At 32.2% G+C, this 14319-nt stretch overlaps 1 protein-coding gene across 2 annotated transcripts in view; it reads right to left on the bottom strand.

Annotated features, from left to right (window-relative positions):
- EYA4 (EYA transcriptional coactivator and phosphatase 4) overlaps positions 1-14319 on the bottom strand; it is a 276232-nt gene that overhangs the window by 58335 nt on the left and 203578 nt on the right. The window contains exons 6-10 of one of the 2 annotated variants that reach the window (XM_044677012.1): positions 10518-10584; positions 8553-8695; positions 8269-8412; positions 6669-6748; positions 2181-2346 (exon numbers count right to left, since the gene is read on the bottom strand). In XM_044677012.1, the coding sequence (XP_044532947.1) occupies positions 2181-2346; positions 6669-6748; positions 8269-8412; positions 8553-8695; positions 10518-10584 (600 nt within the window). Of the gene's footprint in view, positions 1-2162; positions 2347-6668; positions 6749-8268; positions 8413-8552; positions 8696-10517; positions 10585-14319 lie in introns of both variants that reach the window. The other variant, XM_044677013.1, reaches the window with a different exon arrangement.

The following is a 14319-nucleotide window of genomic DNA, read 5'->3' as shown; positions in this document are numbered from 1 at the left end:
TATGGACAATATTGGAGTGTCATGATCTGAATAAATGAATGACTGAATAACAATTGTTAGAGAGTTTTTGTTTTCACTGAATGGGAGTCTTCCACCTACTGCTTCCTCACCCATTACTAAGTAATATCTCAGTTATTTCTAAGCAGTCAAGCAAACAAGTATAATCTTCTGTCCTCAATAAGTTTTATCATCACCAAATTCTTCATTCAATCCTTTTATAACATGGTGTCCCACCTTCTCACCAATTTGACCACTCTCTGACAAAGAGAGGAAGCAGATATAAATTAGATCCTTAAAGTTCTTATACACACTGAAAATGTTTAATAAAACGCTTCATTTTTATTTATGCCTCCCATTTCAAATACGTATTATCAACTAAAAATGTTTCATTATTGATTTTTTGTCCTTCATTTTTGAAAAGGACCAATAACATAAAAGTGAGGTTTCTTAACTTGTGCATGAATTGGATGTGAGTGAAGCAGAATTGCACAAAGTAGTCAGCCTTATTCTCTTTTCCCATCATATAAGTCTAGTGGCAAAACAAAAGTCAGGATATTTGATGATGGGCTGGAGATGCAAGTGAATAACCTTAATGTTTTCCATGTTTGACCAAGCTCTAAGTGCTATACAGTTCCTGTTTCAGCTGCCTTCATGACCCTTATAACAAAATATTCTCATCTGCACATTCCACTGGAGGAAGTCTACAAATGCTAGAGTTAGACACATCCCTAACATGTTACCTTCAATCTGGTTTAGTCCATCTGCTGAGTTGGTTTACTATGGTGTGACTGCTGTGAATTCTACAACCTCTTGGAGCAACAAGTGAGAGTTGAGTGTCAGATGTACATCAACGGTGTATGAGAAACCCTGAAAAGGGTTTAGTAAGTCCTAATACCAGAGCTGCTAGTCTTCCTAAAATCTAGGTCTGTGACCCCTAGACTATACAAGTATACATAGGATTTTTTCCACTTGTATCAAAGAAATAGGCATTGATCCTTCAATACTATTCCTTCAGAGTTCTAGAATACAGGACATAGCTAAAAGCCAGAATAATGGGTGACCAAAATATATGCTTGAAATATACAAGAAGATGTGATTTTTAGTTACATTCTCTGAAAATAACATCATATACTAGATCACGAGAGTTGTTAATAAGATAAATTACACTACAAATCTCAGAGCCATAACCAGGGCAAAGCAATCAAAACTTCTCCCTAGGATGCCAAATTTAACTACATTTTTCCATAGCATGAAAAGAAAAGAGTTTAGTTCTCGTTAACAAGAATAATCTGCTAAAATTGTAAGATATTGAACAATGCAGGGTAGGCTTCTTCCTAGATTCTGTCTTGCTTGACCCAATTGGAAGATGTCTCTCCCTCTCCTCAGTTGAAAGTGTATACTGGACCACTTGCCCCAGGCAAAAACATCTCTAGTTATAACTGATCAATTTGCTGAAAGTTCTATTCCTTTTTGTAAAACCAACACTCATATTTACACTTGGGCTTTTGTGATTAATTGTTCTCAACAAAATGAAAAATTCTCTGGAAATATCTACACAAAAGCTTTTTAGCTTAATGTAATCAAAACCATTTAATTTACATTTTGTAATTTTCTCTAACTCTTGCTTGGTTTTAAAATCTTTCCTTTCCCAAAGATCTGACAGGTATACTATTTTGTGTTCACTTAACTTATTTATAGTTTCTCTCTTTATATTCAGGTCATTCACCCATTCTGAATTTATCTTGGTGTAGGGTGTGAGATGTTGATCTAAACCTAATCTCTCCCATATTGTTTTCCAAATTTCCCAGCAGTTTTTGTCAAATAGTGGATTTTTGTCCCAAAAGTTGGGCTCTTTGGGTTTATCATACACTGTCTTGCTGATGTCATTAACCCCAAGTCTATTCCACTGATCCTCCTTTCTGTCTCTTAGCCAGTACCATATTGTTTTAATGACTGCTGCTTTATAGTATAGTTTAATATCTGGTACTGCTAGGCCCCCTTCCTTCACATTTTTCCCGGAAATATCTATAGAAATGTGACATCTGATCTAAGGATACTGGCATAAGTCAAAGGCAAGGCGACTATCTCAACGATTTCAATCATCATTTTTAAATGTGTCTCTCATTTTAGTATATATGACAAAATATATGAAAGTATTTCACCTGAATGGATATCTGTACCTGGTTGACTAGTCAGTCCAGGGAGAGACTCCTGCAGCTGATATGTTGATGAGGATGAAGATGTGCCATCAGCTGTGTTATTTGAAGTCATATATGCTCCATACGTTGATGCTGAATAATACTGTGCATACTGGTTTTGGCCAAAGGCTGTATAGGATGGATAATCCTGAAACAATAATTGAAATGTATTAACTGAAACTACTGCTCTGATCAAGGTTTAGACTTTCATATGTACCACAAGGAAGTACAGGGGACAAAATTGCCCTTTTCAAGTCAACTATCCTACTACTTCGATAAATCTGTAATCTTATTCATGTGGGTTCTTCCTACAATGGTACAGGTAATAACTTATCTAATATCTTCTCAGTATGGGCAATGCCTGACCACATCCTTCCATAAACCTTCCATAGATGATTCTGAGTTGGAAACTTTCTTCTGGCTCTTTTTTGTTTCATGGATACCACTATATTCAACGAGATATCCTAAATAATCAAATAAACATTTGTTTTTTCTGACTCCCCTGACTTCAAAAGAATTGGCATGGTGAGGTATAGGGTATAATAGAAAGAACATTAGATGTCTAGAAAGGAGACCTACTTGTTAGTTCCAGTTTGACCACTAATTACTTGAGTGGCCATGGACAAGTTATTTAGCCTCTTAGCCTCAGTTTACTTATGTGTAAAATGGAGATAATATTTACAACATCTATCTAATTGGGTTATATTATAGAAGAATGCTTTGAAAGTTATAAAGTGCTTTTTAAATATGTGCTATTATTCTACATCATTATATTCAAATTAAGCCTTTTGTTATATACATATATTTATTTGGAGATATATAATGGTAGGCATATTTTGGACTCAAATGATCTATAACTACCCAGGGTATTGATTCTAAGAGACTATGGAGAGAAAGTAAAGTAAAGGCGTTTAAAAAGCCCTGAAGTTCTGCACAATCCATTCATGAATATGTTTTATTCTTATCCATACAAAAGAATATGACTTCTTTTCACACTTTCCCCATAGACACTTTAGGCATCTGCTGGCAATTTTTTTTTAATATGAAAGCTGGAGCAAAAAAATAAAAAAGAGAGAAATGAATGAAAGGTCCAGGTTCGGAGACTCCTTCATCTCTATACTCTCATACTCAGTGAGACCTATAGTTGGTATGCTAGTTATATATGGGTCCAATTTGTGATCCATTGAAGATGTGGTTTTTAATGTTCTGACTATGCTTTTTAGTATAAGACTCCTTCAACATTCCCTCCGCGAAATCCCTACTTTTTGTGCTTCATCATGCCATAGATGGCCCTTAGTTCTCCAATACTCTGACCATAGAATGCATGCTTATGCTCACTATGAAGTCCTACCAGGTGATAAAGACTTAGACTATAGACACTATATATACTTTTCTATATACCAGTTTTGGTGAACCTATGTCATGCATGCCACAGTGGGCTGTTCCCTTTCCCCTTCACATGTATCTGAGAACAATTCTCATATTACCCACCCCCTCTGGCTAGGAGCCCAGTGGGAGCTCTTCCCTTCCATCTCTGGGGTAAGGTGGGGTGTTCACATACAGCATGAGGGTTGCACTTCGGGAACTTGGTCTCTAAAAGTTTTGCCGTCGCTGCCCTATACCAAAAGAACTAAGCCTAAATTTAAAAGTTTGGTAACAAAAGGTTGGACAATAGGTGATATGTCTTTTTTTCCCGCTTCAGAAACACAAAGACCATCTGCTCAGATATAGTATTGGTTACTATGTCAGTGAAGCTGACATACCACTAAAATTGGAGATCTTTGAAATATTGAAGAATAGTATATTATATGCCCATGTTTCAGAGCTTGAAACATCTCACATGTTAATTATCATAGTTTATAGCTGCTGTATTGTTTTATCTTTATTTACTGTATTTTTATTTTATACTCTTGGTTGTATTTGTTGCTGATTTATCATGCCTTCAGTCTTGTTTGGTCTTTAACAGAAGTCCAATGTGTAATATCACTTCTAAGAGAAAATGGGATCTACTTTCTAGAGATCTACATATTTTAATGGATATATTTTTCACAAACAGATTGCAATGAAAAGTAAAGACTTTTTCCATCTTTGTGGAAGGATATTATTCACTGATGATACAGGAAGTTAAAATGTCACTTTGTCACTTTATCTGTAAGTCTATAGTATGTAATACACTCATTGACAAATCTGGATAAAATTTTCAAGATTTAAATACAGAGGAAAAACTATTTAAAAAGTTATATATCCTTAATCAACTTTTTCTATGAATACCTCTTTCTCATGATAATGTAGAATTTTTACTAACTTGAGGATTATAACAACTATGTTTACTGATTGAAAAGGTAAAGTAAATTTATTATAAGTAATATGCTTATCAGAGTTTTCCAGGATGCTGAAGGAAGTAAAGATGATCCTTTTGTGCTTACATACTAGCATACATTATAATTGATAATTTAATTTTTGAAAGAATATTCAAATGTCAGACAATGCTATAGCAATTTTATCATGTATGTTTCCTTGATATGAAATTTTAATTAAGACATTTGCCTATCCACTTAAACATATATATCTGCATAATTTGACCTCTCATGTAAATATATATTCATATAGAATGGAAACATATACATGCATATATATATATATATATATATAATACTAACACGATGAGTGTGTGGGTGTGTATGTATAAATATATTGTGTATTCATTGTCTGTGTATATGTATACACATTGATTTAATGGCTGACTTTTAGTCTTTAGTGTAACCATCCTGATTTAATCTATCATTGAGAAAATAACACTAGACTTGAAGGTTTAAAGGGGGTTTAAATCTTGCTTCATATACTTAGTAGCTATTTGATCCTGGCAAGTCATTTAACTTTTCAGAGTCTCATTTTCTTCATCCATAACAAGACAAAACTAATTTTTGAAGTATTTACTTTATGAGCCTATTGATTAGAAATTTGCAAACCTTTATAAACCCTGAAGCATTCTACAGATGTGTTATTATTAATAATTTCAGTGTGCACAATTTAATCCTAAATACTTGTGTTCCAGAATCTTTTTAATATCCACAATTTCTCTGTTATTGTAATCATCTTTATGACAATAAAAAATTCCTTAAAAAGATATGGATGTATTTATGTTAGGAATAAGGAAGGAGAAATGCTCCATACAAACTCATTAGTATGGCAATAATTACATAAAAGTCTAGGGAAACTTATACTAAAGGTCTATTCTAATCCCTCACTTGGACATAGAGGTTACTCTGGGTTCTCTGAGGCTATGTCAGCAAAGCACAACTCTGACAGTTTGTATCAAGCTGGAAAAAACTTTGAGTTTTGGCCTGAGATGTCTGGATGACCACAATGGGCTGAAATTTTAAGCAATAGTAACTCTTAAAAACCATTTGTTCAGTCTTTGGTGATTTACAATCTTAACTGGCATACAATTAGTACCAAAACTAGTGAAGTGAAATATTACTTTGTCATTTAAGTACATTTATTCAGAATTTGTTTGTCTGATGACTTCTGTGATCAAAAGAATACCTGGAAGCCCAGGAATCAAGCAAGAAAAATATCTTCACACTAACAAAATGGATTTCAAAAATTCCCCATATTTACATAGACATTTCCTCTGGTGCTCCCTTCCAATAAAAATTCCTCAGGCCCTTGCACGGTGAGAGAGTTCTTCAGGCCCTAACTTTGAGCCTATCTACTCTTGATTTACCCAGATCCTAACAAAATTGAACATATCTTAATCTAAGCCCATGGTAGATAATTTGCAGCAAATTAGAATGGGAAAGGGAGTGCTAAAAGTACATACTCAAACTCTTTTGTGAACTGAGAGTTAGAACTCTTGTTTTGGAGCCAAAGGACCTTAGTCATGTCCTAACTTTCCACTTCTTACTTTTGTGACTCTAATTACTTAGATCAGATCCCTATATTTGTGAAATAAATTAAGGTTCCTTGAACTGCTAAATTATGAAGTAAGAACTAAAATAATATATTAAACGAGGACACAATAATTTTTTAAGTCACAAAACTCTAGAATTCTTTTTTGTAGGGACAAACATGACTTGATTAAGTAACTCATTAGGTTCTAAGGTTATCACTTTGTTATGGTCCAGTACATATAATGACCTCAAAGTATGGAAAAAAGGTTAAATTATGGCCAGTATCTACTATTTAAGCTGTCAAGGAACTATATATAATGCCTAGTGGAATAATATATTTAAATTAAAATTAATAAAATAATGAATAAACAGCGGAAACTTTTAGGCCCTTATGAAGAGCTTTGAAACTGAAAAAAAGCTCTTTCTCAGGATTAAAAATAAACATAAATTTTATTGTTCTGAAGACTCATTCATAAGAAGGCAAATAAAATATTAAGATGCAGTTATTTTGTAACCTGAAGAATTTTTATCAAACACAATAAACTTTATTTAAAAGTTTTTTTAAAAAAATTCATACCTGCTGTGAGCTACTGAAATTCGTTGAATTAGAAACAGAATTATTTGCATAAATAGTGGATGATGGTGCAAAACTAGAACCTAGGAGTAAAATATAGATTGTTTTAAAATTATTTCTTATAATATGCATCAAAATATTTTACTTTAAAAACTATAAAAACTTTAGGAAAAATATAAACAATTAGTTGTAATCTTTTATTCATAAAATATGGAAATATCTTTCCAACTTTGGTGTGTTATTTCTATATGCAAGTTTAAAGAATTTTTTGTTTATATTATAGCAGTATCTAGCATCTATTCTGTACAAGACTTACATTCCTAAGTATGAGCATTTTGGAATTCTACTGTTATCCCTCAAAAAATTCCTCCAAAACTTAAGGTTTCATAGTCCCTAAAACACTCTTAAGCTTCTAGGTACTGATTCAGCCTGAGATTATGCTAATAAAGTCTGTTTATGAAAAATAATAAGAGCTCTCTAAGACTCCATAAGAAAGTATATTTGCACATCATATTCATTTTGACTACAAACACCAAACATAAATGCTTTATCTAAGTATTTCTTAGATAAAATAGATAAATAGATAAAATAAAATAGATAAAAGTGACTTTTATCTATTAGGAAGTGTGGAAGTTAAAGTGGCGATTGATATAATGGGAGGAGGAGGAGGGGGAGAGAGAGAGAAAGAGAAGAAAGAAGAAGAAGAAGAAGAAGAAGAAAGAAGAAGAAGAAGAAGAAGAAGAAGAAGAAGAAGAAGAAGAAGAAATAGAAGAAAGGAAGTAAAGAGGCAATTTGTTTTTATTAAATCATTCTGACATTTTTAGATTAACTAATTGTTGCATTGAGAAATAGAGAAATAAGTTTTAAAAAATAGTAGTTATGAGGTTTAAAATTTAAAAATGGCATCCAAAAATTTTTTAAGTCTTTCTGTAGTAATATTTCCACTCTGCCACCATTTTCTTTTTTGCGACTACCATATAATGATCAGAATTGCTTTCTCTAAAGAAAAGAAGCTCAAAGAGATTAAAGACAGCAAAACAAAAATCAAATGCCATTTATATAACAAAGATAGAGCTGAATATTTGTTAAAAGAAAAGAATCATTTGAAAAATTCAACTTATCAGATATTACAATATGGATTAAATGATTTTACAAAGGAAAAAATAAGCCCCAAAACATCAATATTCACTGATTATTGTAAAAATTCACTCAAAGTTGCCAATTCAATTTGGAAGCTAACAAAAGAGCATGTTGGACATATTAATGCTAAAAATAATAATAATTTCCATTATGAATATTTTAGAGAACAGTAATGGACAATGAAATTATTGACTGAATGTTACCACTGATTTGAAGAGATTTTTGCCAAGACTTGGTTGCAGGGTAATGTTAGGTACTTTTAACTTAAGTTTTTATTTTCAAATTTTAGAATAAATCAAAAGGTACATTTAGAGCTTTTTCTTCATATTTCTCTTTGTTATTTGTCTTATGTGATGAACTTTTGCAAATACCATAGAAAATCTCCTAACACTGTAGACTCTATTTCTAGTCTGCAACCTATAAAATAGTCATTTTCTATAGCATTTAACAAATAGCTACTCACCTGGCATTTGGTAAGAATAAGGTGTTTGGCCTGGCTGGGGGGTAGAAAACCCTGGACTGTAACTGAGGCACCCTGTCTGTAGTGGTGACTGGGTTTGTGAAAGTCCACTTTCCGTCTTGATGCCTGGCAACATCACACCTAAATCTGGGTGAGCAATCAACATTCAAAGCAATTTAATAATTAACTTATTAGAATCCCCTGTTGCAGATGGCACAAGAAAATAAAATGACCAATGAGCAGAGTCTCCCGCTTATAAAGAAAGTACAAAATAAGATGCAAAATACCGTAAGTGGGTAAGCTGTAAGGTTGTCCTGTCTGTGAGTAGGCTGTGTACACTGCTGGCTGCTGCATTCCTGAATACTGAGTCTGTCCAGCATAGGCAGACATTGTTTGAGCTGCTGGTGTAGAAAGAATGTGTGGATAGGGCCTAAATATCAGAAAAATAGCATTACTGCGGCAACAAAGACTGTATGTTCATTAAGACAGCTTATCAACTTTTAAATAAGAAAACCTTTTAAATTCCAATTGGGAATCTGTCGCCCTGTCCATTATTAATTGTATATTTTGTGATGTAGTGGATAAAGTGCTGGACTAGGAGTCAGGTGAATTGAATTCTAGTCCTGGCTCAATCACAAATGAGTTGCATAGCTTTGTCAAGCCCCTGGATCTCACTAGCCTTCTCATTGAAGTACCTAGTACTCACTAAAAAATTGAGTGACTGGGCTTGATGATTTCTAAGCTACTTTCTAGCGCTGGTATTTTTTATTTAATTCTTAGAATCTCAAATTACTTATTTCAGTCCATTTCAAGTTTCATGGTGTGTGTTCAGGCAGTGACACCATGCTTAGCAATGACTTAATAATTCTAGCTTGCATACTATACTATTTACACAGAAGAAGAAGCTGATGCATAGGTTGAATGAGACCTTCATAATCACACAGTGTAATTCTCCTTAAATGCTTCACATTATTAAGATCAAAACTTTGATTCTGTTTAACACACCAAATATTAGTGAAAAAGCCCAAAGCCACACCACTGCAAACTTTAGTTAGCACATTATTTGCCAGTAATATTAAAACTACATGCCTTTTCTCTTGGCTAGAGTCATTTTATAATTTCTAAAAAAGGCTATGACCTTTTTGAAAATATTATTAAAATATGAAAATATCCTAATTTTGAAACTGCTTCAGTTTTGTTTAAAAGGAAAACTAGAGACAATAGTTCATATCAAAACTTCCAATGATATAAATAACATAAGCATGGTGTATACAATGGATATATATGATCTCCTATATAGAGAAATATAAAAATTTTATGTTTTTAACTAAAAACAGTAATATTAATCTTTCATTATGATAAATTACCTCAAATAAGGGCATGTCAAAAAATCTAATGGAATGAAGTCACATGCAAATTTCTATAGAAATGCATAACCCAAAAGTCTATTTCTTCTAATTTTTCCATTCCCTTGGTACACATGCAACTGAATACTTGAAGCGTGAGACAAAAGAAAGGTGAAAAAGTTGAATTCCAATTCATTCTGTTCCCCCTTAAGGTAATGACTCTATTTAATTATGCAATCCTTCATACCTAAGAAAATGACAACTTTTACTTGGCTGTATTATTACTTCCTTAGAAAATAGTCATACTGAATTTACTCTGATATATTACTCTGCCTGTGTGTGTATGTAAAATCTAAAGCTTGGGAACACAGTTATTTCCAGACAAGTCTAGATTTATCTCCTAAATAGTGTTAAAACTTGGTTTACATGGAAATGCCTGAATAAGTTTGGCAAAGCAATTATAGACCTAAAAAATGCAAACTCTCCTAAGAGAATAAAGCATAACTCAAAATTTGACACAATGTTTCAGTCCAATATTTTTTAATCAAGTTATTCACCAAGATGTTCATAATTCAAACAATTTGTAACTGTGAAGATGTTTACGCATGCTTAAACATTATGCCTTTAAATTTAACTGATTATAGTAAGCCACTGTTGAATCTGTTTTTGTAAAAAAAATGAGTTATCTACCTGAATTTATTACTTTTCTTAGGACAACATGAGCATGAACATTTCCAAAACAACTGCATGTATCCAGATTTGCCCATTGAAAGTTGGGTGAACTTTCATCCTTACTTTGCCTACCAAAAAATCTGTTATTTATAGTCAACAAATTGAGATTTTTGAAAAATCATAAAATAATTCTGGTTATTTGCTTTGCTATACCTGACAAAAATGATCACTTACTTGGAGGGATACAATTGTGGGGAATACTGATGTGCCGATCTGGGACTGTAGCCACTACTCGTTATTACTGTAAGACACAAAAAAATAATATATAAAAAGTTGCAACATAAATACATATTATTAAAAAAAGATAAAAATTTTAGTGAAATAATTATTACTCTTTCAGTTTACATGAGCAAATTTGGTATTTTAGCTATTAATGATTTGAAATTTTATTTTGACTCAGTTTTTAAAACTAACACTGAATGTACATATCCAAACTCCTCACTAAGTTTCTCTCTTAGAGGAAAAATGTTTTCTGATAGCAATAACATGGACAAATCATTTGAAGTCAATAAAGATTTCCATAACAGCAAGCTATTGAAGTTTTATAATTAGAAAATGCTCTAATTTACCACAAATATTGATTGCAATGCCAGATAAAGGAGCAGCGAATAGAGCTTTGCATCTATTCCATCATCCACTCAAATTGAAGTTTACAAACATTAAACTCTTAATGTTCAAATTTTGAATTAGTTATATTCCATTTTGTCTTTTCATTTTAATCCATTACCTAGGAAATTAATAGTCTAGGATAGTGAAAAGCAGCCTTTAGCCATAAGCAAGCATGTAACATTTTAATGTCACATTTTAAAAAAACAAAAGTACAAAATTTTAATAATATAGCAATAGCTACCTTTACCATGATATCTCTAACCTATCAAAGGAAGTACACTTCCAAGAAGAACTTAAAGTGAAATAGTCAGATCTTATTAACTTTTCATCCATGAATACTGCCCTAAACTGGATTAGTTCCAACAGTTTGGAAGTTTCTCTTTCCTTTAACCATCTGTCTTGACTAAGACAGATGTATTCCAAATATATGTACACTAAAGTGTTGAACCAATCCCTTCAGAGCAAATCCATACTGGGCAAACATACAGAGTGTCTTTATTAGGCCATCTGCTGTTCATTCACTTTTCAAAAAGATTAAAGTAGTACACAGTGTAGCACTGGAATTACTTTAGTCTAATCAATCATAGTTATACTTCAAAGTACTAAATCCTTCCTAAGTTGTTCATAATAATACTAGAACCAAACCTTCAGAATTGTATAAGTGACAAATAGGTTTAGGTTCCTAAATATTTTACGAAACATGATATATTTCTACATCCAAATATCATTAAGGCCCCTAGTGATCTATTGTTTTATAGGAATTCAGAATTTAACAGGTTTAAGACACATTTTTACCTTTGTGCTCTGAATCTTTAAAGTCTAGTTTAAATAGTTTATAAAGCAGTGACGCAAAAGGTATCCTACCAAGAACTCTGAGTTTTATTTGAAAAATAAGCAAATGTTGGTCAATGATGTTTTGATTTAAGGGGAACAGTTTCAGCAAAACAACCACAGTATAAAAGAATTTTTATGCAAATCAAAGTGAAAGAACCATTACGTTATTCTGGTTCTTCTTGAATTTTAAGTACCTAAAATACTTGGGTTCATCAATTCACCTCTTTAAGAATAAAAAGCCCTGTGTATCATAATGAAAGTACTTTGTAAATATCACATAAAAATATGCCATGGGAAATTCAAATCTAGCTTATTTGAGAGTCACATGAGGGATTTCAACCTTTGTTTAATTATACGTCTGCCATTTTTAACCAAAAATATAAAGAGATAAAACATCATTTTACCTGCTTCTATAAATGGCTAAACTTGGTGAAGCTTGAATTTTATGTCTTAAAATAAGCTTTTTTTCAGCTTTAGGAAACACAAAGTTTTACTACAAAGTTGTGATAAAAGATAGATTGATAAAATTTTAACAACAGCTAAATGAACTTCTCTTTTCCCAAAACAAATTATCAGTAATATTTGTAGGCTTATTTAGGTACACAAATATATACATATATGAATATATATGTATAACACAGAAATCCTACAAACTGAAATTAAATAACATTGTCTTTCTTTCCTTAGTTTGCGAATCTGGACACCATTATGAAAATGCCACCACAGCGGTACCAATTCTCATATCAAGGAATATCTTCAACGAGAGCTCTTTTCTTAAACTCCAGCTGATAATGTTTCCCCTCAATTTCCACCTACTCTGTAAGGATCTATATGTGTCTACATATACAGGTATTTACTCCCCCTTCAAAGTACAAGTTTATTGAGGGTTAGTTCTGTATTAACATTTTTATATCCTCATTCTTAGTCATATGCCTCAGCCAGAGTAAACATGTAACAACTGCTTGTTGACTGATTGATTGATAAAAGGCCTAGTTATTTTAGATGGGTGAAAGTTATCTTAAAAAATTGCAAACATTTTTTCTATTTCATCAGAACATTAGAATAACTGATACAAAGACCTAAGGTTAAAATGACTCTAAGGGAATGACTTTATCAAAACAAGAGTCTCCTCAGATAAGTTGTTCAAATTGGAAGTGCACTCCGGTAATTCTGCCCACAGTGTGTATCACCTTAAGAGAGTATCTTCATTTCACATTTGCCAGTGATAAGCCCTGGGATATTGATCAGAACCTTCACTTTTTTTTTGACATTGTCATTCCTTGCTATCAAATAAAGTGAGTAACACCCCTCAACTAACATGTTCTGAAAAAAATTAATAAATTCTTTATGGTATATCCAGTATTGAAGGCAGATGTCTTGCAAATTAAAAATTATTTAAATCCTAGCTCCATCACTTAAAAAAGATGTATGAACATGGAAAATGCACTGAAACTTTTTTATCAATCAGTTTTCTTGTGTGTAAAATGGGAGTAAAACTTGTGATACTTCAAGGAGGTGTTATGAGAAATATTATTTGAAAATCCTAAAATAGCTAAGTAACCTTAAAGCATATACAAGCTGTATGTGTTAAATATGATTAATATCATGTTTTAATATATCATTTAATCAGGTACATTTTTCTGTTGATTGTAACATGATTTTATATAGAATAAAATAACAATGAAAGGTTCAGGTTAAGGAATCAGGAGACCTCATCCTCATAATAGGCAATAAGTTATCCACAGCTAATGACTTTTTCCCCGAGACCATTTCTTCCTTTGCAAAGTGAATGTTTTGGATTAGTTAATTCCCATATGATAATTAACAATATAATTGTATTGTTTTATATTCTTTTAACTGGCTTAAGATACTATTACATGAGTAGTTCTATAATTTTCTCTCTCCTTTCCTTCAGTTTATTTATGTACATATTTGCTTTGCTAAGTTTATATTCATCAATGTTTTTGAGTAGTAGAAAAATGCTAGATTAATTGCTTAATGGGATGGTAGAAAACATCATGGATTGATATATAAACAACATACTTTTGCATATATTCTCTCTTTCTGTGTTTAAACAAAATTTTCATTGATATTCTGGCACCTGCTTTTAGTACATTTTTTGGATCTAGAATTTTCTTTTGGATTCCTAACAATAACAACAGTACCTAGCAGTTATATAGTACTTACAAACACTTTAAAACAGTCCTAGGAGTTGAGTACTATTATTATCCCCATTTTACAGAAGACAAAACTGAGGAAAATATTAGTTAAATGTTTTGTCCAGGTTCACACAAGTAGTAAATGGAGGAGGGACTGATCTCAAGTTTTCTTAACTTCATGTCCAGTGTTCTGGGAAAGTTAATACTATCCATGTGGAACAATCTATTGGGGAAAACAATGGGTCTAGAGATAGGAGTCCCAGTACTCATAGGGTTTCGGCCACTACATTATTAATAAAAATTTGAATGTGTTTAATGAGTCTCGATTTATTTTGATTCTGAAATTTGAGTAATATTTATATGCACTAGCTAGA

Source organism: Gracilinanus agilis, chromosome 4, assembly GCF_016433145.1.
Source record: "Gracilinanus agilis isolate LMUSP501 chromosome 4, AgileGrace, whole genome shotgun sequence".
NCBI lineage: Eukaryota > Metazoa > Chordata > Mammalia > Didelphimorphia > Didelphidae > Gracilinanus > Gracilinanus agilis.
This window is presented reverse-complemented; position numbering and strand designations above follow the sequence as displayed.